Below are 25058 nucleotides of genomic sequence, written 5' to 3'. Positions count from 1 at the left end.
ATATACATGATTTTGCGCACTCCTGCCGTCCTGTATCAGTATATCTGTTATAGGGCGGCAGGAAAGCGGTTAAAGAAGTTGTGCTTTAATATTCTTGACTTGATGGTAAATTCATATACTTTATGGTAGAAAGTCTTTTTTTCTGAGAACAAGTGAAGAGCAGTAGAGCTCCTGATACACATCCCTGTGTCTATGCATGGCCGTGCTTTCATTTTACACAGGGTGTCATATCCCACATTTCTATACTGTGGGGACACCCATGGTGCTCCCCCAGGGACCGACTGATTATGGGCCAGTCACTCGTACTGGAAAGAGAACCCCTTTAGTTCTGGCAGCCGGACTCTACTACACTTATCACACCATACATTATATCACGCTCACTAGAGGCTCAACTTCCCTAATACCACGGCAGACAAGTTCACAGATTTCACACATCGGCCCTTCCACTGCCCCACTATAGGACCCATCTCAGCACAGACTGACTATACTGCAATGTGATTGGTCGATAGAGATTACTGCATGGCATCCTTTCTCTATGTGGTGCCTTACTGAACAAACCCAGTGCAGTTATTTGTGCCACCAGGGACCCCATCCCACAAATAAGAAACATATAGAAACTTGTTTAGAAAAGATTTATTGACAGTGCAAATATGTAAGAAGGAAATTTACAATCATCTAAACATATCAATGTATTAAAATACAATTTATCTTGATTACATTACAAAATTTCTGCATAGATAACTACCAGATTCACAAAACAGTTTTTATTTGCAGGAAAGTAACGATGTTTACAAATAAAGACGGTCAAATTATTTTATAGAAATCTGTACTTGTAACTTGTTCATGCAGATTTGGCAATATATCTGTGAAGGGTGAAATGTATCCAGGTCATGGTATATCTAGCGGGGGTTAGCCTAGGTTCCCACTATGGATCACACAGGGATGCACACTGCATTCTGTACAATTCACACGTGATTCAGTGCAGTGCAAGCTGACCAATTCATTTTGAATCCACTCAAATGGCACCCAAGTTCTGCACCAAGTCTGGAAATGCACTGCAACCAGATCACATGGTCATGTTGTACCCTGCAATCTGGCGCAGGATACGCACTGCATTTGTGACCTGTGTTTGTGGTGTCATTAACATTGCACTAACCCCCCTGCAGATCACAAGGGCAGTGCAGTTAGAATGCAGTGTGGGGAACCCACATGGATGGCGGATTTCCTGCACCGCATTCTAGGTGAACCGGACCTTAGTCAAATGTAACCGGACTTGTTCTGTAATGTTTACATTTCACAGCCATCCAAGCAGCTTCTTACGTTGAGCAAAATGTAACTTGAAGAAGAATGATCACTTTTTTACACTAACGAGTTCCTGATGAGACAAAGTAAATGCAGCATTTTCCCATCTCCTTAGGTGTCCTGTAACACGAGCAGTGATGATGGAAAGGATGCCCCTCCCCCCCTGGCACACAGCTGCCCAACAACACCACTAGCAAGGAGACGGCTGCTTTCCCTACGACTGTCTCCAGCTCCCAGCACTTGTCTGAGGCAAGCACCAGCAATAACAATGCCGAGGGAAGGGAGGCGACACACATCACCTTCTTCTGCATTCCTCCTGCCTGTGCTTGCCTTGGACATGTGCTGTTAGTCGGAGGCAGGTGCTTGCTATCAAAGCAGTCATCTCCTTGCTCGCTGTGTTGTGGGGCAGCCATGCACTAAGGGGGGAGGGGCACCCTGTAACATCACAGCTAGTGTTCCGGGGCACCAAGGATGATGGGATACAGTACTACATGGACTCTGTCCTATCCGGAACTCAGTACTGTAAAAGATAGTGATAACTCTTCTTTATATGATGTGGAAAGGGCAGCAAATTCACCACTCCTGACCACCCAAGACATGCACCCCTCAGGGCTGTACACATGCCACAGCCACAATGTCAATGGTGACCCATTCAAGTGAATGGGGCTCTGCTGCACCTGCCCTGCAGTCGTGTGCAATGCATGCAGTTGCAGTGAAGTAGTTAGCCATTTTCAGGGTTAAAACAGGCAGAGAGGAGGTGACATATCCCATCCCAGCCACCTGTCACTGCTTTTCAGAGGAGCAGCGAGCGCTGCCACATGTCCGGTCAAGCCCTAATAAGGCCGCTCTGTAATGTATACATCATACCCTCCTATATCTATGTCTGCTCCTTAGAAGGTACATCTGCTTCAGGACAGGAGAAGGTTTGGGTAGACATTACAGCAAAATGATTCGCAGCTTCACAAATTATTATTTCAAACCCAATAAAACCTCACAACATGTTCATGGTTTAGGCTCCGGATTGCTGTTGTCTAACGGGTGTCATCATAGAAGAAGAGAAAACCCAGCTGAACAATATGATGGGTTTAATATATTCAGGGCAGAAGGATGTTAGGCTGGGGGGGGGGGGGGGATGTACGTCTTCATCCAATCACAATACATATAATGCTGACACATTTTTATATTTGGGGTCTCAAACACCCTGCTATCAGATATAATACAGACTGCTACTTTCAGAGTTCAGGGCGAAGTGACAGGGTCTCTTTAAAGCTCATTCCCCCAACTCATTTACATTTCCCTTTGCAGTGATACCCCACTCTATTGAAACCCCCCAAAAATACCAGGGTGTGGGAGAGGATGTGATATCCTCCCAGAATGCAGTGCTTGGGGATGAGCGACCGGCCAGAACCCTGACAAGTGAGAGAGGAGGGTGACATCATCACCCTATAAAAGAGCCAATACCATCTGACATGGAGCCTACACAGAGGTAAAAACTGCAAAGCAATGGAGTCGGGGGGAAATGATGAGGTATGTTGGGTGGTCTGTAAATAGACTGTTACTTTGTTCTGAGCGGGCAAAGTCAGATTCTCTTTATAGGGATCCTTTTGGCAATCAAAGAGCTCACACATGTAGCAGATCATTAAAGTGACATGCCCTCACCAAGCCTGCTGCTGTATGGATTGCAGGATCAGTACACATTGAAAGTGGTTGTAAATCCTTACATATACCTAGTGAAGTGACTGGCCTCAGGTGATACACAAAGATGAAACAAATCTTCCTTCATAAGTTGTACCTGTTTATCTGCAGTCTTCTCTACATCTATTCACAGTGCTGAATTTATAAAGCTTGTCTGAGAGTTCAGAAAAAGGGGACAGAGAATAGAAATTACACACTGCAGAGCTCAGTGAGAAGAGCTCTGAGAGTTGATTGGAGGGAACGGACACCCCCCCCCCCCCCTCCACACAGTATATAGGTACAGAGCTGAGGCTATCAATCTGATGGAGCTCCCTCCCCATCACCATTTTTCTCTTGGTGTCAGGAAAACTTGTCATGATGACAGCACAGGCAGGAGGCAGCAGACAGAAATGACATTTAGTGCTCTTAATTGAGACAAGTACACACTATAGAGGGATGTGCTTTGGACATATTTCATGTCTGAGGTTTACGACCACTTTAACTATCCACCTTGTATTTTACAATCTGCACCCCCAGCAAATACCCCCATACAGTCACATACTGAGCATGATCATTTCCATCTCTCCAGCCCTGACTGTATATACTCCACTCCTGCACTCTCATTGGGTGGTGAACCCCACCCAAGTACCAGACCTGACCTTACAGAATATTGGCCATGATCCTTTTATTTCCCAGCAGGCATTGCCTGAACTCTCCCTGTCTGCAATGTTTATTCCACTAACGTTTTGCTTTGTAATGTAAATGCTTCTTTATCACATAAAAAATTACTTAAAAAATAAACTGAGTATAAATGTGAACACAGTAAAGGACAAACACAACCCCATTGCAAAAGAAATTATTGATCGCAAAATGCTTGTATAATAGAAATCAGAGATCATTAACAAACCCAACACCATACTGTATCAGCTGAACCCTTAAAGGGAACCTGTCATTATGAGCAGAAATCTAAGACATATTAAATGAAGGGTCTCTTATCCACTGAAAGGGGTGGGATCTGTTATATTCTGAGCTCCTCTGTAGTCCTCCGACATTTCCCTTCCACCCTCCCCATGTTGTTTGTCACAGCTACATTGATGACTTTTTACCTTGCCAATGTTGTGTGTTTTATACCCTCTGGGCCTTTGGTCAGTTGCACATCTTATAGTTAGAACAGGCATTTAACAGATGTTTCTGAAGTTCATCAGTCACAGTTCATCTGCATAGATTTTGCTCAATTGTTAATGTCACAGACCTGGGTTCCAAAAGTGCAGCAATGAGGGAGGTCGGCCGACATGCAAGGTATCACAGCCCATCACACATCTCTGAAAATCAACCAATATGCTGGAAGACCTTGCTTGTTGTGGGAAGGAATGAGAGCAGAACTTGATTTGGGCAGCTAGAATACAGATTTCACAGCCTGTAATATCTTTGATAACCACTAGAGGAAGACAAAATGCAATTGTCTGGCTACACGGGATAGACCCAAATCTCCCATGCACGGCATTCTCTAACTGGCACCAGTGCTGAGCGAATGACCCCCTGAGGTTAGTACACAGAAGGGAGACACTCAGCACTGGACCCAGAAGACTGCTGATATCACTGTAGTAGCAGCAACAGCAGCTACTACAGCGCATTTCCATTGTTATACAGGGAGAGGGGAGGTATGTGACATACATACATACATTGATCTAAGCCAGGCCAATGTAACTGTGCAAGAAAAAGCAAACCTAGTATTCAACTTTAATAATAAAATAGGATTTGTTCATTCTTCCCATCTACTCTGCAATACACAGATCTGATTTCACATATGGCAAAATCAGTTTAGCAGAAATACTTTTATTAAACACTTTTTTTTTGTTTATTATAGACAAAGTAGGGAAGAGTTGGGACTATAAAATTGTTATTGCTGTGTGGACCTGTCAGGGAAATTTCCCTCCAATTCCTTTCTTTTGAGGAGTATCAGACAGAACAGGAAGTATGATAAAATCGTTCAATCAGGTAATAGACACCAATAACAATGCATCCATCCAAAATCAATACAGGAAGGGGAGGTCCTTAAACAGAATGCTAAAAATAAATTTATATCTAAAAATGATTCTTTGATCCAAACATCCTGAACAAAGTGCTCATTATTCAATAGAAGATGGGTCCACCTGAAAGTAGAGAATAAACACTAAAACAAGCCGGCAGATTGAAAGCAGAACGGCTCAATGTCTTCAGTCTCCTTGTTGATGATCTTCAGACAATTGTCATCCTGTAAAGACAGATTTTTATTTTTGGTTGTACTCCAATGTAAATGTTAAAATATAAATGACAGAAGTCTTTGTACTAACCAGGACCTCTGATCTGACACTTTGTCACCTTTCTTTTGATGGAGCCCAATGTCACCAATGTAGAGGAGAATATGTGAGCTTATAGTATTAGTTATTGTAATATTTACGTTAAATAATTTTATATACCTTTAACCGCTTCCCGCCCTCCCTATAAGAGAAGTACTGCTACAGGGCGGAATGGGTGCCCAAAATCACTATATACAGTTGTGTTCAGAATAATAGCAGTGTGTTCAAAAAAGTGAATAAAGCTCAAAATCCTTCTAATAGCTTTTATTTCCATCCACACAAATGCATTGGGAACACGACACATTCTATTCCAAATCAAAACATGAAGAAAAATACATCAAATTTGTGTTCCTCTAAAAAAATGGAAGAAAAGTGAATATTAGACGGTTCAAAAAAATAGCAGTGTTTGTATTCTTCTTTACAAACTCAAACATTCACTATATAAACTGAAAAATGTTTGAAGATTTTGCTTTCCTTTGAATCACTTAATGAATATTTGGTTGTAGTCGCACTGTTTCTGAGAACTGCTGTACATCTGTGTTGCATGGAGTCACCCAACTTCTGGCCCCTGTGATCAGGTATTCCAGCCCAGTGTTTGGGGGTCGTCTGACAAACTGTCTCCGGCCAGTAGACCCAAAAAGAGCAATCTTACTTTCATCAGTCCACAAAATTTCTCTTTAGGCCGGTCAATGTGCTCTTTGGCAGATTGTAACCTCTTCAGCACACGTCTTTTTTCCAACAGTGGGACTTTGCGGGGGCTTCTTGCAGATAGCTTGGCTTCACATAGGCGTCTTCTAATTGTAACAGTCCTCACAGGGAACGTCACACCTTCTTTCATCTTCCTGGAGCTGATTTTTGGCTGAGTCCTCGCCATTTTGGCTATTCTTCTATCCATTTGAATGGTAGTTTTTCGCTTTCTTCCACATCTTTCAGGGTTTGGTTGCCATTTTAAAGCATTTGCAATCATTTTAGCTGAGCAGCCTATCATTTTCTGCACTTCTTTATATGTTTTCCCCTCTCCAATCAACTTTTTAATCAAGGTACGCTGTTCTTCTGAACAATGTCTGGAACAACCCATTTTCCTCAGAATCTCAGAGAGAAATGCACTGTAACCAGCATGTACAACATTTGCTGCCTTCCTTCCTTTAAATAAGGGCAATAATTGCCACCTGTTTTTCAAAGAATGAATGACCTCACTCATCAAACTTCACACTGCTATTATTTTGAACACGCCCCTTTCAATTAGTGATTCAATGACACAGAATCAGCAGCATGCATGTCATGACTGTTGGGTCTGTTGGATTTCTATTACTCTACTACACCTGCTAGGAAATTATTTGCCATGTAGAGATATCATTTCTACCAAAAACAGTCATGAGTGAGTGGGTGAGCCGGTGACTGTCTAGCATCTCTGATAGGGGGGTGGGGGTGGGAGAACTGTTTCTGTCAGCTCCTGCACACTGCTCTGCATGGCTATGCATAGCACAGCCATGCAAAGAAGTGTGCTTACAGTGAAACACACACACGGCGCCATAGTAAAACAGCCCACAGTTAACCCTTTGATTGCCCCACATGTTAACCCCTTCCTGCCCAGTGCCATTAGTACAGTGTCAGTGCTTTTTATTAGCACTGATCACTGTATTGATGTCACTGGGGATGTCAGAGACACCAAGTCAGTTCCCCCCCAGTGTCAGAATGCCCGCCACAGTCCCACTATAAGTCGCTGATCGCCTCCATTACTAGTAAAAAATTCCAGTTTTTTAGTAAACGCTATAACTTTCACGTAAATCAATTAATGTACATGTATTGGGATTTTTTTTTTAGCAAAGACATGTCGCAAAATACATTTTGGTCTAAATTTATGACAATTTGAATTTAAAATTTTTTTTTTTACTGGACACGTTTAATAGAAAAAAATAAAAATATTTTTTTTTTTTCTCAAAATCGTCGCTTTTTATAGCAAAAAAACCAAAAGAACATACAGGCAATCAAATACCACTGAACGAAAGTTCTATTTGTGGGGAAAAAAAGGACCTAAATTTAATTTGGGTGCAGTGTTGCATGACCGTGCAATTGTCAGTTAGAATAACACAGAGCCGTGTCGCAAAAAAAATGGCCTGGTCAAGAAGGGGGGGGGGGCAAGTGGTTAGCGTTTCACATTTTTATGTTTGCTGCACCATATTTCCAGCGCTGCAATATACTGTATATTGTACAGTAAGTCCCTGGGTGGCAGGCTTGTAGACGGTGGATACAGTATGTGTCACGTTGGGTTTTTTGCCTACACATGATGAGGGACTCCAGGGTTTGTGTCTAATATGAAGAAAACAAACGTGTTTTCTCAGATCTTAAAATAAGTTCTATTGTCACACATATTCACTCTGCCCTGTTCATAGGCACTGCTGTGTCACACATTTCACAGAGCCTGCCTTCTGAACTGGATGCTGGGAGGAGGAGTCTCAGGAGGCGGAGTCAGTACAAGAATCACTGCGTGCAAGCAGCAAGGTACCATGGGATATGTAGTCCTTAGAAATGGAAAGCAAACAGCAGAGGAGAACCTGCAAAGCATGCTGGGAATCCAGGAAGTTGTGGAAATTGAGGGCCCCAGACAGGCAGCACTCATAACAAGAAAGGAGATGTTTGAAGTACACTTATATTGGATTGTCAGGAATAACAGTTGGTTGTATTGTTATTACAATGCTGATGTTATAAAATGAATGTTGTGACTATAGAACTCATCTAGATCTGATGATTCCATTATATTATCTGACATCTTCTATTACAGTATGAGATCTCCCCAAATGGATGTTTCAGTATTAGATATGGGAAGATGTCAAACTACTAATTCCTTGTCTGGTGGCATACAGTAGGTGGACGGGTCCTCACACCTGGTGTATCTAATAGAAAGGTCTCATTCTCCCTGTAGGACAGACTTCCTCAATCTTTTCAACACAGAGGAACCCGACACAACTCTCCGATCTCAGGGAGCCCCTGCTAAAAATTCTATATCTACAACTCATGATACATTCGTGTGATGGTCAGTGGGAAGAACGCTCCTTACATTTGTGGTCATTGGGAGGAATTAGCCCCTTATAGATAGCTATAAAGATCAATGGTGTCAGTGGGAATCTGAGAGGCACATTGCTCATTGATCATTGACCCTGCTGTAGGATCCTATTTATATTTCTGCACAGAGTGTTCATGCAGCTCTCAGACTCTATGGGAAGGGAGGTGAAGCTGTGAGCTCCAGCCCACCAATCAGATCTGAGTGGAGTGACACTTTGGCAGCCATTAATAAAATATTTTGCTCCTTCACATGAAAATGGCATTAGACTCAACCCAAAAAAGGTGTAACACTAAAGCTATATTTTGTGCATTTTTGCTTATTTTGATAGTATTTTGTTTAGTTCACTAAAGGCAATGCTACACATCACAAAACGTACCACAGACATGAAAATTTACTGAACACGGGACACAATTCACTAAGCGGTATCTTACCACATCCGAGTATGCAGTAGGATACCACATTGTTTAATGCTACTCATGCAGTATTTTAGTAGTGAAAACTATGCTTTAATGTTTCAGCTGTCAGAGGGATTTCCCACTGACAGCTGAATGTAAAAGATAGAATTGCCAGCAAATAAAAAAATTATTTACAAAACAGCGTGGGGCCCCCCTCCTTTCATACCAAGCCCTTCGAGTCTGGTATGGATTTTGAGGGGCACCCTCATGACAGAATTTTAAAAAAAATGGGGGCCCCCAAAATCCATACCAGACTCTTATCCGAGCATGCAGCCTGGCAAGTCAGAAAAGGGGGGGGGGGGACCGGGACGAGCAAGCGCCCCCCTCCTGAACCATACTACATGCCCTCAACATGTTGCCTCTTCCCACAATCCTGGCCGGTGGTTGTGGTGGTCTGAAGGCAGGGGGCTTATCGGAATCTGGAATCCCCCTTTAGCAAGATGGCCCCCAGAAACCGCGCCCCCAATGTGAACGAGTATGCAGTACTCGGTACCACTACCCATTCACAAAAAAAACCTAGTGTGAAAAATGACAGGAGACAGTCTTTGACAAGTCCTTTATTGAAATAAGTAAAATAAAAGAATGTCCCCAAAAGTAGATCCAATGTCAATCATAATGCCCACCAAAGGCTCTCCTCTCGTCGTTGGCTCCTGCTGTCTAACTGCTCCGCTGGCTTGACAGTTCTTAAAGCGGAGTTCCACTCATCCTGTCAAAAAAACTTTAGCTGTTGATTTTTAAAAAACAGCCCCTTACCTGTCCCTCGGTGTGTCCCCCGCAGCCCATTTCACCAGTCGTCCTGTATTCCAGGAGGCCGGCATCTGCAGTGTGGGCACCCGGCTGTGCTAGCTTGCGGCTTTACAGCCAGGTACCCACTGCGCATGCGCGAGTAGCGCTGTGCTTCATGAATGGTCCTGTAGTCTTCTGGGACCTGTCACATGTCTCAAAAGACTACAGGGAGGGAGGACACGTTCCGCTTCTGATCGCCCAGGCGATCAGACCAGAAGTGAGAGCGAGTACCTGTCAAATTTGGGTACCCGCTCCCCCCCTGCTCCCCAAAGGTACCAACCTTAATGGGGAGCAGTCCTTAAAGCGGAACTTCCCCTTTTGGGTGGAGCTCCGCTTTCAATATGTAAGGGATAGGGCTGCCCAGTGACATCACGTATGTGAGCTCGCCCCCTTGTGACATCATCCTCCCCTTACATTTTTAAGAGCTGTCAAGCCGTCAGATGGCGGGAGCCAGCGCCAACAGCGGAGCCTTTCTTTAAATTCTTTTTTCAGGCAGTAGGCATCATGATTGACGTTGGATCTATTTCGGGGGACATTCTTTTATTTTTCTTCTTCTAACAAAGGACTTGTCAGACTGTCATCTGTCTTTTTTCACACTACAGTTTTTTGTGAATGGGTAGTGGTACCATGTACTGCAAACTCATTCACATGGGGGGGGGGGGATCTGGGGGTCCCTAAGCACCCTCCCATGTTGAGGGAATGTGGCCTGGTATTGTTCAGGAGGGGTTCCTGACCCGCATGCTTGGATAAGGGGGGTGGGGTTCCCCTCAAAACCCATTCCAGACCCAAAGGGCTTGGTATGGATGGAGGGGGGACCTCACACCGGTTTTTATTTTTACATTCAGCTGTCAGTGGGGAACCCCGCTGAGAGCTGATGACTCATAGATTGTTAAGGAATAGATGGCCATGGAATCCTCAACATCCTTAGACAGTACTGACAGATACAGATACCAGTACATACCGCATGCCTGGACCACTACTTAAATTACCGCATGCATTTAATTATTTTTATTTTCCTTTTCTGAATTGACTTTAACCACTTGCCTACCGGGCACTTATACCCCCTCCTGCCCAGGCCAATTTCCAGCTTTCAGCGCTGTCACACTTTGAATGACAATTGCACGGCCATGCAACACTGTACCCATATGAAATGTTTATCTTTTTTGTGACAGAGCTTTATTTTGGTGGTATTTATTCACCTCTGGGTTTTTTATTTTTTCTTAAACAAACCAAATACCACTGAAAATTTTGAAAAAAAAAGTTTCTTAGTTTATGCTATAAAATTTTGTAAATAAGTGTTTTTTCTCCTTCTCTTATGTGCACTAATGAGGCTGCAGTGATGGGCACTGATGAGGAGGCACTGATGAGCATTGACAGGCATCGCTGATGGGCACTGAAAGGCAGCACTCATATATGGCACTGATAGGCGGCAATGACTGGTCCTGTTAGGCGGCACTGATAGGCAGCACTGATGCACAATGATTGGCAGCACTGATAGGTAGCACCGATAGGTGGCATTTATTTATATAGGTTTCAGCCTACAGATATATGAATGCCTGCCCTCAGACAGCCTCTTGCACACAGATAGTTTGACCCATCAGTACCAATTCCCACAGGAATCCTGTGATCGGGGCATACGTCCACCCGCCATGTCATTTTACCTGCCATAGATCTGACCGGCTGCTGGCAGCAGAGGAGGATGCTGCACCTATGCCTCCCGGTAGTCCAAAAACACAGATCTGATGCTGATGGGCCAAAGCACCCGTGTGCATGTAGTCTGACCAAACAGAGAAAATTCTGAAGAAAGCAGGTAAGCCATTGACCTCTATCACACCATGTATGTATGAATTGGCAATTAGGAAATATATATCATAACAGGTGATGGGACGAACAAAATCACATTTTCATTACTTCATGATGAATGAAACATTCCCTTCCTTCCCCCACAATGTCTATCTCACCCATCACTCTCGCCTTTACAACAGTCACTGTCACTGAACCCGGCCATGGACGGAGCGATTTTCTTTCCTGCAAAGTCGCTTGACAGCTGGATTGTACATTACAATTACATTTACATTCAGCCCACTCATACGTGGTTCAAATCTCGGCTGGTTTAGCAGGGACCGGCCGAGATTTGAACCGACAATGGTCAGCTTTACTCATAGTATCTTTAAAGATGCCAAACCTGCAGAGAAGCAAAGGAAGGCTCGCAGTAACTCTCCTACTACCTGCAGCTTTCCCTGCTTCCTCCTGATGATCACAAACATCACTACTGTATACTGTAATGAGTAGAAGAGGTAAGTGTTCCTTTTCTTTTCTGCAGGTATGGCATTTGTAATGATACTTTGTGTAAACGAAATCCCTTTACCCCCCCCGAGGTGATCAGTCCATCTACGTGTATGTACAAATATCATTCACAGAGCACCAATAGAGAAGGATGAATGAAAGACAATGAAGAATAAATGGATCTCACTTCTATCCACACTGCAGGTCCCAGTGAATTGGGATGTATAGGAAACCTCTGGTGGATGGAGATCTCTGGGTTCCTACATAGGGGGTACCAAGCAGGGACTCAATTTGTAAAGAGGCTCTGAGAGGATTTGTAGGACATCAAAAGTGCCCCACTATGCCCACCCAGATATTTCTATCTGTACTATAGCTTATATGAATGAAAAAGATGTATGAATGGAGGGATTAGACCGTTCAATCACCAGCCTGTCCTCTATTCACAAATCACACTTCTTCATAGAAGCCATAATATGTCTTTTATGAATTGAAAAGGGGGGGCATAAAGGATGGGCATAGTCAGCACTCTTCATTAGTATGATATACCCCTATTGAGTCAGACCTATTAGTCTGCAATCAACAAAGCCCAAGTTCCTCTGCTGATTGGAGAGCTCTGGGTGTGACTCAGCAAGTTAGATTCAATCTCAACAGTCATTTAGCTTTTAAAAACCTAACATTTCATATTCCTGATATGCACCTGCTGTACCATGTACTTGTATGAAAAAGTATTTGGTTCTCTTTGTATTGCTTCCATTGTGTGAAATCCCTGGTGTTCCTGCCAGTCCCTTTGCTGTCCTATCAAAAATTTACCACACTAGGCGTGAGAGTACAAGCGTGGTCAGTTCTATAGCTGTGCCGGGAACTCAGCCTGCTCTCCTCCTATGATCTGACTTGTCCTGACATGCCATCCCCACTGGGAAGTTCAGTGTGTCACAGTTTCTTCTTCCCCAGCTCCCAGAGCTCCTTATGCAGCTGAGAGCAGAGAGAATGTGATCACTAAGACCTCATGCACACAGGACATTAAAAAAAAAAAAAAAAAAAAAAAACTCCCCTAGAAACTGTCCTCCTGGCAGCGTTTTTGCACAAAAAAAAAAACACACACACCACACGAAGCTTGTAAAAGTATCTAACACCTTTACAAGCATCAAGCGCTTGGGCATTAATTCATTTCATTGGCCAGAATGATAATTTATTCTGGCCACTGAAATGAATTAACGCTCAAGCGCTAAACGCGCCTAGAGTTCAGATGCGTTTACTCACGTCAAGTGTTTTTTTCTGCCAAAAACGCTGCTGCTCCTGGATGCACTGACCCTGTTTTTTTTCCCTGTTGCTAAACGCTACTGCTACTAAAAGTCTATGTGTGCATGGACACATAGGATAACATGGAGGGCTGTTTTGAAGAAAAATGTAAAATAATAATATCGCCTGATGCCCCTAAATGTAAAAAAACGCCGTGTGTGCATGAGGCCTTATAAAGAAAAAAAACAAAAACAAAAAAAAACTGTATTTATAATGGTTTTGCCTTTCATTTATATTTTAAACTGAATGGGTTGTTTTACAAGGGAGGGTTCACATTTACTTTAATAAACTGGAAAATAGATCATCACAGAATGAACCCGCAGCATGCAATCTGTTTCCAGATCATTTTCTCTCCTGTCCCCAGTGGTGCGATCTCTGTAAACAATGTTGCCTCAATATCAGATCAATATGCATCACTCTACAGCTCAGCCCCCATAATATAACACTGCAGAGGGGACAGAACACATAATAATGTTACTTACTGGGAGCCGGAACATAAATATTGCGATCAGCAGGCGTCTTTCCTAAAGTAAACCAGAATTTGATACATTAGGAACCAGAAAATTGTTTTTGAAACTCTTCATAAATAATAAGTCAGGCACATATCTTCAATTAATTATCACATTAAAAAGTATACATCTCTATTCTGTATTTGCTGGTACTTTGTTTTTAATGAAGTGGAGACCTTCGGATGGTTTTCACTGATGCTGGTCGGTGAGATTTCCTGCTCCAAATGACATCAATTCCAAAATTGCCCTAAACTTTAGATAATCCTGAACAATATCTGTACAATATCTGTTCCAGCCGTTTGCCTGTGTTACCGGAGCCACCCTGGACTTCACTGTGAGGGATGCGGTTTATGTGGATAATAGCCTCCACTTCCTGCCGCCACCCCTGCAACTTAGTATCTGTCCCCCTGCTCCCTAAAATCTCCCCCCGTTTTCATGTGCACTCCTGAACGCCCGATCGGTGTGCAACAAGCTTACCGCCATCCACGACCTCTTTGTTTCCCGTTCCCTCAACCTCCTAGCGATCACAGAAACCTGGATCCAAGCCACTGACTCTACCTCCCCTGCTGCACTCTCCTACGGAGGTCTCACCTTGACCCACTCACCCAGACCCAACAGTCGTAAAGGTGGTGGGGTTGGTCTGCTCCTGTCACCGCAGAGCACCTTCAGAGTCTTCCAAACCCCCCCCTCCCTATCCTTCTCCTCCTTCAAGACCCACTGCGTCCGACTATTCTCCCCAACCCCCCTGAAGATTGCTGTGATATACCGGCCTCCCGGATCCATATCCCGCTTCCTGGATGACTTTTCCTCCTGGCTACCCTTCTTCCTCTCCTCTGAGCTACCCACCATCATCCTTGGGGATTTCAACATCCCTGTCAACCTCGACAACCCGGACACATCCCATCTCCTCCACTTAACCTTTGCACTTGCACAGTGCATACAATCCACCACCCACTCTGACGGTAATATCCTTGATCTCGTCTTCTCCAACCGCTGAGCTCCCCACAACCTCACTAACAGCCCCTTCCCTCTCTCTGACCACAACCTGATCACCTTCTCTATCTCCTCGTTCTCCAACGCCTACCCCTCCAAATGTCACACTACTACCAGCTGTAACCTCCGCAACCTTAACCCTGGCCCCCTCCACTCTGCAGCTGATCAACTCCACGACCGCATCCTCCCCCTGTCCTGCCCCGACTTGGCTATGACCGCCTACAACAGCGCTGTCAACAGCCCTTGACTCACTAGCGCCTTTAACCACACACAACATCAGACCCTGACCGCTCCAGCCCTGGCAGACTGATCACACCAAAACCCTCAAACGACACAGCCGTGCCCTGGAGCGACTATGGCGCAAAACCAAATCCCAACAAGCCTTCACCCGCTACAAATCTGCCTTCTGCACCTACACCTCCTCCCTCCACGCAGCCAAACAAGCCTACTCCCTGACCCTCATCAAGACCCTCTCCTCCAACCCTCGCCGACAACTCTCTACTCTCTCCACCCCCACTTCCACCCAGCACCTCACTCACCGCCCTTGCGATTGCCAATCACTTCAAAAACAAGATTGACACAATTCGCAAGGACATCGCCGCAACTCACACTTCCTCTCAACCTGTCCCCTCTCACACAGCTACCCCCTCATCCCCCCTCTCCCTCGACATAACCCGCAGGGACTTCGTCACTGCTCAAACTCCCTCCAACCCCGTTCCCCCTCACTCAGCTACCCCCTCATCACCCCTCTCCAACGGCCCCACCACTGCTCTGACTTCCACCCCACCCTACATTCCTCATACTAAAGCCCCCTCAGCACCTTTGACCTTACTACCATTGAGGAAGTCTCCAAGATCTTCTCTGATGCCCACCTCACCACCTGCCCCCTCGACCCTATCCCCTCACAACTCCTACGATCTCCCTCCCCCTCCATCCTATGCTCCCTCACTCACATCTTCAATCTCTCCCTCTCCTCCGGCACTTTCTCCTCCCCTCTTAAGCATGCACACATCACCCCCATACTAAAAAGCCCTCCCTGGACCCCAATGACCCATCTCCCTGCTCCCATTCACATCCAAACTCCTCGAGCGCCTAATCTACACCTGCCTAAGCTCTCACCTCAGCGAAAACAACCGCCTCGATCCCCTACAGTCCGGCTTCCGTCCCCCTACACTCCACAGAAACTGCCTTACTCAAACTCTCCAACGACCTGCTAACCGCCAAAGCTAATGGCCACTATTCAGTGCTCCTACTCCTTGACCTCTTCGCGGCCTTCGACACAGTCGACCACCCCCTTCTCTTCAAAAAACTACACTCCCTCGGCCTCAGAGATTCTGCTCTGTCCTGGCTCTCATCCTACCTGTAACAATGCTCTTTCAGCGTTACCTATAATGCTACCACCTCCCTCTCTGTTGGGGTCCCTCAAGGCTCCGTCCTCGGGCCCCTTCTCTTCTCCATCTACACCTCCTCCCTTGGCCAACTCATACACTCTCACAGCTTCAACTACCACCTCTATGCCGACGACACACAAATCTATCTCTCAACCCCCCACCTCACCTCCTCGGTCTCCGCCCGAATCACACACCTACTGAGCGACATATCAGACTGGATGTCGCTCCACTTCCTTAAATTGAACCTCTCCAAAACCGAGTTTCTTGTCTTCCCCCCAGCCCGGACTCCACCCCCCATTGACTTCTCCATCATGTCCAGCAACGCCACCATCAAACCCGCCCCGCAGGCCAGAGTACTTGGTGTCATTCTGGACTCCAACCTATCCTTCCAGCCCCAAGTCCAATCTTTAACAAACTCATGCAGACTCCACCTCCGCAACATCGCCAAAATATGCACGTTCCTAACTCCAGAAAACACTAAACGGCTCATCCACTCCCTCATCATATCACGACTCGACTACTGCAACTCCCTCCTTACTGGCCTGCCTCGCCGCTAGCTATCCCCGCTTCAGTCGATCCTGAATACGGCTGCCAGACTCATTCACCTTTCCAACCGCTCCATCTCCGCCACCCCCCTCTGCCAATCCCTCCACTGGCTTCCGATTGCGCAACGGATCAAATTCAAAATCCTAACACTGACGTACAAACCGTCCACCACACTGCCCCGAACTACATCACCGACCTAATATCCAAGTACCACCCAGCACGCACACTCCGCTCCTCACAAGACCACCTTCTCTCTAGTTCCCTGGTCTCCTCCTCCCATGCCCGCCTCCAGGACTTCTCCAGGGTGTCACCCATCCTCTGGAACTCCCTGCCCCAACCCATCAGATTATCACCTACTCTCCTCTCCTTTAGGCGCACCCTGAAAACCCATCTCTTCAGGGAAGCCTACCCCACCCCCTGCTAACTTGCCGACCTCCTCCACTCTTCCTACCACTCCATCCCCCACAGCTTTCTCTTCCTGTGCCACCATCCCCTCCCTCCTAGATTGTAAGCTCAAAAGAGTAGGGCCCTCGATCCCCTCATGTTTTGCATTGTATTGTTATTGTTCTGTCACATGTTCTGTCCCCCTTTAATGTACAGCGCTGAGCGAACTATTGACGCTTTATAAATACTGTATAATAATAATAATAGCAACAAGCTGTTCTTGTTGTGAACTGTTTACTGAAGTGATGATTCTCAGTCAGACTTCTAATAGAGACTATACTATACAGCCACATGTTACCATGACTGAGCCACATAGACATTGCTGGGAGGACTCCATGTTAGTGCAGCTTTCAGAATCTATTGTGTATTATTCTGCAGTGTATTCATGCTTTTCCCCATTCTGCACCTGTTTTACATTATAGATTCTAACATTGTACCTGTTTAGGCTGACTATACATTATACAATTTTCCTTTAGATTTACCAAAACCATATCATGAGGTCAAACCTAAACACTTTCAATTTGTATGCAATCAGGCAGGCCCTTGCACTACATAGGTGAAGGTAGATCTAAAGGAAATTGAACAAGAAAATTGTATAATGTATGGCCAGCTTTAGTGAACTGCAAGTTACAGTCACCGTCTGGCCAATTACCAATTCTGTTACAACTTTAAAATCTAAAATACTGAACTAGGGACTGTAATTAGAGAGCTTGCTTTTAGAAATGTTTGATAACAGAACCATATGAAGGCCTTTAAAAGGGATACTAAAAGGTTCTTTTTTTTTTATTTTATAAAATAACAAACAAGTTATACTTACCTGCTGTGTGTAGTGGTTTTGCACAGAACAACCTGGATCTTCCTCTTCTTGGGTCCCCTGCCGGCATTCCTCCTTTCTGTCTGGTGCCCCCACAGCAAGTAGTTATTGAGAAGGTGTGTTCCCAAGCCGTTGCTCTGTGCGTCCATTCACACATGGAGCTGTGGCTTGCCCCCCCCCCCCCCCCATTGGCTGACTTGCTATGATTGACAGCAGTGGGAGCCAATGGCTCCAGCTTGCTGTCTCAGCCAATGAGGAGGCAGACACCCAGGACAGCCAAGGCTGGATCTCAATGGGGTTCGGGTAAGTAATGAGGGCGCTGGGGGCACTGTTCCACACAGATTTTTTCCCTTCATGCATAGAATGCATGTAGGTAAAAAACCTTGAGCCTTTAGAACCACTTAAAATTTCCCTCTGTGCTGACATATCATTTTCTTTGTTGTCCATATACAAGGGCTTCCTGCTGATCAGTGTGTAGGACTCATGTCTGGTTCTCCTATATGATGAATAGAGCTCTGGTGTGTAATGTGCAGTAATCTCACCTGAAACGGAGCGTTTCCTGTATATGACGACTCCAATAACGGCCCCGATAATCAGCGCTACAGCAACAACCACAACAGCCCCGATAATTATAGGAGTATTGTCCTTAGGGGGATCTGGGGGAAACACAGAAGTAACATGATGTGAGATCTACTGACAGTCTTGTGTATTTAGTCCCAGAATCAGCTGATTGCAGGTCATAGAAGCACATTGTTCCTGCATTGTTCCATCATATCATTACAAGTGCACATTATAATTCACTAAATGAGATATAATGGTCTATAATGAAGAAAAAGACTCACACATGGATGATGTCAGTGCCAGGAGGATGGATTTGAGCTCAGCCAGGTCCACAGAGATTTGGGTTTGTGGAATGTGTAGAACAGACCTGACACTTCATAAACATGTGTGCGGTGTTGGGGGGGAACATGAAGGATAACAATCACCAGTCCACCATAAATAACACAGTGCAGTCAGCAGGCATTAGTGTGATCATCGTGGAAGGAACACCTCGGGAAGGGTGCAAATTCTTCCAAATCATTTACAAAGAGAAGGTGTGCTAAAGAGGTTCTATATACAGAATAATGTCTGTGTACAGCACAGTGCACTGGTATGGTACAGCAACTAATAGTAGAAGCAGATAACTGGGGCCCATTCTCACTGTAACAGAGCTTTCTGAATGGACCATCAATGCACCTCATTGCACAAAAAAAGTCCTTCCCCATTACTATACAGCCCAGCTACAGGAGTTAGTCAAAATCTACCCTTGTAGTGGGGGTAGGTCTAGGGGGTAGAATCAAACAATACAATTAACCCTCACCCCCAGTCCAGTGTTGTCCTCTTCTCCACCCAAAGCTCCAGCCTATGTGTGGTCCTTTCACTATTAACTGTCCATGGAGGGGGCAAGAGTGCGACCACGGCCATGAGCAGCTTAGCCACTTCTGGAGTTTTGGTGATTGTACCGGAGTGATGGCAGCAGCTGCAGGCATCCCCCCGATACAGTTTTTTAGAGCTGGCATTCGGCTCTCTTATACAAACAATCAGAGGGGCTAACTAGCAGCTCGATTGCTTGCGCAAGCAGCTGGAGGGGAGGACCCCCCCCCCCCCCCCCAGCTGCCTTCTACGTCTCTCTCAGGATCTCCCGTCCCACCGGGAGTCCTGAGCAACCAGCCAGTGTGTCCGACAATTACTTGGATGTCATGCTGACCCCCTGGTTTCATTATTTTCTGTTATTGACCTGGAACAAAATATGCAAATCAACTAAGTCAGAGTAAAATTTGGAATCTTTATTTGTATACCTGTTCTAGGTTTGTGAAGCCAAAAGGGTCAATGCGACAAACATGCAATTATCAACCAGTCAGCAATGGCAGCCTCTATGTCCTCCTTTAAAGTGTTACAAATCCCAGGACCCTGCTTTCACAATATCTGGTCTCCCCGGACCCTGCTTTCACAATATCTGGTCTCCCCGGACCCTGCATTCACTATATCTGGTCTCCCCGGACCCTGCATTCACTATATCTGGTCTCCCCGGACCCTGCATTCACTATATCCGGTTTCCCCGGACCCTGCATTCACTATATCCGCTCTCCCCGGACCCTGCATTCACTATATCCGGTCTCCCCGGACCCTGCATTCACTATATCCGCTCTCCCCGGACCCTGCATTCACTATATCCGGTCTCCCCGGACCCTGCATTCACTATATCCGGTCTCCCCGGACCCTGCATTCACTATATCCGGTCTCCCCGGACCCTGCATTCACTATATCCGGTCCCCCCGGACCCTGCATTCACTATATCCGCTCTCCCCGGACCCTGCATTCACTATATCCGCTCTCCCCGAACCCTGCATTCACTATATCCGCTCTCCCCGGACCCTGCATTCACTATATCCAATCTCCCCGGACCCTGCATTCACTATATCCAATCTCCCAGGACCCTGCATTCACTATATCCTGTCTCTCCAGACCCTGCATTCACTATATCCGCTCTCCCCGGACCCTGCATTCACTATATCCGGTCTCCCAGTACCCTGCATTCACTATATCTGGTCTCCCCTGAACCTGCATTTGTAGCAAACTTGCTCATCAGAGATGGACGCGGAGTTCCCATTTTTTATTAGAAGTATTCCTCAATCCTTTATTGACTACCCCCTTCCTTCCTGAGAGGCACAGGGACAGATGTGTGTGTGTTAAAAGTGGCTGGCAGGCTAGAACAGCAGGAGGCCCAGAGCTACAAAGCCCCCCCATGGAGCAGAGCCTGCTTGTCCCAAGGCCCGTGTAAACTCACACCTCCTAACCAAGATAAGGTAGTTTTCTCTGGACTTGAAAGAAGTTGGAACCTCATAAACCCTACCAGCCAGGTGACAGAAGGTAAATGAACATTCCTCAGGTCAGCTGTCACCTATGTTTCATATCATGGATTATGAAGCTGTCAGTTTTAATGCAGAGTCCATCCGACGATCCCGCCCAAAACAGGGTATTGGCCAGTTACTCAGAGCCACAACCCCTGCTGGGGGACTTTAAAAGACAGGCTGGCAAGCCTAAAGTGAGGAAGCTAAAGAGATCTCCTAACTTTAACATCGTAACAGCAGGAGATCAAAGACCCTTTCGCTCAACAACTTGGATCTGCTTACCTTAAAGCTGAACATGGCAAGTAATGTAACCTTTTAACTTCTCCCTGTTATCTCTTTGCTGTGATGTGCTGTTTTTTATGTGTATGTATATATATATATATATATATATATATATATATTAATTAGTTACATCTTTTTCATTAAATATTTTATTGCACCTGTTTGACTCTTTTAGTAATAAATCTTTCTTTCTGAAAGTGTTAAACTGTTTCTAAAGCGCTTAATTGCAATTTACGAATCCCTGCCTTCTGAAGAGACGCTACTGTGTTTGTTTAATCCTCTGCCCAATTGGCCTGCGGTGACCATATTGGACAGGCGACTTTTCAACCATTACAGTGTATATTTGATAAAGAGAGTTTCCCCTTTCTCTGTACAAAAAGGGGTGGTGGCAGTGTGAAGGGTTAGTTGCCTAATTAACCCGACCCAGTAACAAGCGCATTCAGGCTGCCGGGGCGTCGATTGCGTTCCAATAGCTGGACAGTCATTGTGCAGGGCACAGCTGAGTGTGGCATTGTTACGCACATCACATCGCGGTCTGGATGAGCTGGTCCTTCGGTCACGAGTTTGGTGAGAAGCTCTGGGGTCTGACCCCGCGGGCGTGACGTATTGTTGGTCGCGGTCGTGCGATTGTCGCATGTTGAGGGTGGCGATCGTGCGATCCGTGACAGCATTCACTATATCTGATCTCCCACAGCACACAGAGCATGGAAATGCAATTATTTTAGTAAATATAAACTGCTTAATACCTTTTCTCACCAGCAGTATGTAGCAGTCTTGTGACTTCTATCAATGTCTGGCCCAGCACTGGCTACTCTTGTAGGCGTTTTCATTCTCCTCTGACTATCCTACAAGGCTGCATAACCCCTGACCCTCTGTCTGGACAGCGCTGATTGGCCCTGTGCTGATCACATGCACCCTCCCAAAAGAAAAAACAAAAATGAAAAACACACCTATCAATACACAGTAAACAGAGCATGTGTAGACTTGCCACTGCTGCTCTATCTATGGCTGATGGACTGGGGACAACAAAAGAAGGGCAGGATTAGAGAAGTCAGGATCAAACAGCCTTTTTTACACAAGGCAGAGGATTACCCTCTTAAGTTCCACAGTGAGTATAATAAGTATGATTTACAACATATACAGACTGATTTTACTGTTGTGGGTTTAGTAACACTTTATCTGTAAATTCTCAGTTATGTATGAACTAACCCTTTAAATCCAGAGTTACCGAGGTACAAAAGAATAACAAATCCCTCCATTGGCAATGTTACAGAACAGAACATGGGAGAAATACTTTTGCTAATGATTAATATATCAAGAACAATATATCTTATATATGTGATAGTGATCATTGGTACAATATGAAATGATGACATGCCAATGACATGGAGATTCTGGAATTTTCTACAGATAACCATACAAAGGCAGATCCTTCATTGTAAATGGATTTCAAATCTCAACAAATCACCGACCAGCCACAGTGCAGGAAATACTACCCCAGATACTGCTGTGTACGGTCTGAATGCTATTTCTGTATTTCAGTACTTTGTTTTGTTCCTCGGTTGCACTCGTTCTCATTCATTTAGTGACACAAACACAGCCGGCTTATTACAAAGGATGTTTCCATTTTAGCATTACTTGTGATAAACACACAGGGGGAGATTTACTAAAACCGGAGCACTCAGAATCTGGTGCAGCTGTGCATGGGAGCCAATCAGCTTCTAACTTCAGCTTGTTCAATGAAGCTTTGACAATAAAACCTGGAAGCTGATTGGTTTCTATACAGAGCTGCGCCAGATTTTAGTAAATAACCCCGTGGTGTATGGACAGATAGCAGAAGTCCTACTTACTCACCCCATTTCACACTGAGAGTCTCATCCCCCAGGCTGCTGTGGTCCACATGACAGGAGTAAGTGTCTCCCTCCTTGGTTGGGACTTCCACACTGACTCTGATCTGATAGGTGCCATCAGGATGGGGGAGAATTGGAGTCATTTCATCTGAAGGAACATGGTGCACCCCATTCCTCATCCACTTCACATCCACAGGTCGGGGGTGAAACCCGTACACCAGGCACTGAAGTCTGGTCATATCATCCGACTGACGACGGCCCCACACCTTCACCTCTGGACGCACTGAAAGACAGAAAACAAGGTATGTGATCTACTGACAAATGTAATCTATGTTCTCCTATGAGATGAATGTGGACACATACAGTATGATGATCTCCAGCATAGAACTATGAGGCCACAGTCCCCACCATTCACTCTAATAGAAGGTGAGCTGTCAGTGATGTCAGTGGGGTGTAGATCCATCAACACAGAGCAGTCCTGAGGACATTCCTTCAGAAGACTATCCATCATGCATCTCATTGACAGGAAGCGGCCTGTCTGACTCCCAGGATGGCTCACACTGATCAGCGCTTTTGTCTTTTAACCACTTGCCCTCCAGAAGATTTTCCCCCCTTCCGGACCAGGCCATTTTTTGCGATACAGAGCTGCGTTACTTTGACAATTGCGCGGTCATGCAACGCTGCACCCAAATGAAATGTATGTACTGTTTGAACTATAAATAAAAAAAGTGACAATTTTTAAAAAAAGATTTTTTATTTTCTGCTATAAAACATATCTAATAAAAAAAATTCAAAATGAAATTTCTTCATAAAATTTAGACACAAATTCTGCTACAAAGTTTTTGTAAAAAAAATACCAACAAGTATATATTGATTAGTTTGTGCAAAAGTTATAGCATCTACAAACTATGGTACATAAGGGAATTTATTTTTTCATACTGGTAATGGCGGTGATTAGCAGCTTATAGCGGGACTGCGATATTGCGGTGGACATTTTTACACTGACATTTTGTGGGAACCAGTGACACTAATACAGTGATCAGTGCTACATATATGCACCGACACTGTACTAATGACACTGGCTGGGAAGGGGTTAACATCTAGGGTGATCAAAGGGTTAAGTGTGTGTCTAGCTATGTGTTTGGTGTACACTAGGTGGTGCTTTTACTAGGGGAAGTGATGGATGGTGTTCTCAGCTCTGCAGAGAGACATGATCAGGGCCGTCTTTAACCTGTTCCTGTCCGGCCAATAACAGAATGATGGCCGAGCAGGACTCTGATCAATCCGAGTGGGCGTCATGACGTCCTTCCGGGATCGTGCTGCACTGTGGTGAGATCTGTCACTGGCTGTGTACCTTCGAACCAGCCAATGACAGATCTGTGTACCGGCCCATTGCCAGTACCATGTGACCTGCTGTGACCAATCACAGCAGGTCACATGATAATTGTAAACAATGGATGGCTTCCATTCATGCCATCCATTATACACAATTGTGTCACTAGCTGTGATTGGACACATGTACAGACTGGACCAATCACAGCCCATCTTTGTCATGTGATTAGCTGTGGCTAATCACAACAAAAAAACCTGAATGAATCGATTTAATTCAGTTAAATGCTTGTTTATAGAAAATAACTTCTTTCCTATAAGCAATCATAATGTGTTAAAAAAAAAAAAAGAATACTGATCACTTCTCCAAAGTAGTACAATGTTACTATGGTAGCATTATACTACTCTGGTGATTGTGTATTATGAGAAAAAAAATCTTAAAAAAAAAATGTAATAAAGAAAACTGAAACACAGTTATTTTTTTATTTCTTCGTACTGTCACCAGTGTCCCTGATCGCCGCCACACCAGTTATATGATGATGCTGTACTGCATTGGTGACAGTATATAAAAAAACCCCACATTTGTGAAAAAAAAGTTTGAATTTCTTTATTTTTCAAAAAATTATGACAAAACAAAATTACAACTTCAAAAAAACTCGCCATGCCTCTTACTAAAAACCTCGGACTGTCTACTTTCAAAAAAAGGGGTCATCTGTACTGTTGACATTATTGGGCCTCAAGAAATTAGATCGGCCATCAGTACATCAGGACTGATCGATTTTAAGATATAGAACATAGTTTGTG

The 25058-nt window shown here is 44.9% G+C and overlaps 1 protein-coding gene across 1 annotated transcript; it reads right to left on the bottom strand.

Moving 5' to 3' along the window:
* Positions 1–618: 618 nt before the first annotated feature.
* Positions 619–23229, bottom strand: LOC149433062 (class I histocompatibility antigen, F10 alpha chain-like). The gene is made up of 4 exons (XM_089664697.1): positions 22930–23229; positions 18445–18558; positions 13688–13729; positions 619–5230 (listed from the first exon to the last, which is right to left on the bottom strand). Exons 1-4 carry the CDS (start codon positions 23162–23164, stop codon positions 5226–5228), a joined length of 396 nt encoding a protein of 131 aa, XP_089520823.1. The 5' UTR covers positions 23165–23229; the 3' UTR covers positions 619–5225.
* Between the last annotated feature and the right edge of the window lie 1829 nt (positions 23230–25058).

The sequence above is a fragment of the Staurois parvus genome, unplaced genomic scaffold (genome assembly GCF_062004578.1).
Source record: "Staurois parvus isolate SC_StPar_1 unplaced genomic scaffold, SC_StPar_1.0 ptg001999l, whole genome shotgun sequence".
Lineage (NCBI taxonomy): Eukaryota > Metazoa > Chordata > Amphibia > Anura > Ranidae > Staurois > Staurois parvus.
The sequence above is the reverse complement of the archived record's forward strand: the minus strand, read 5'-3'. Positions and strand labels throughout refer to the sequence as shown.

Coding starts and splice junctions, on each gene's coding strand:
- LOC149433062 (XM_089664697.1), bottom strand. CDS start 23,164: ATGACCAGACTTCAGTGCCTGGTGTACGGGTTTCACCCCCGACCTGTG. Junction 18,559..22,929: donor GACTCTCAGTGTGAAATGGG/GTGAGTAAGTAG, acceptor TGTTTCCCCCAG/ATCCCCCTAAGGACAATACT. Junction 13,730..18,444: donor CAGGAAACGCTCCGTTTCAG/GTGAGATTACTG, acceptor GGTTTACTTTAG/GAAAGACGCCTGCTGATCGC.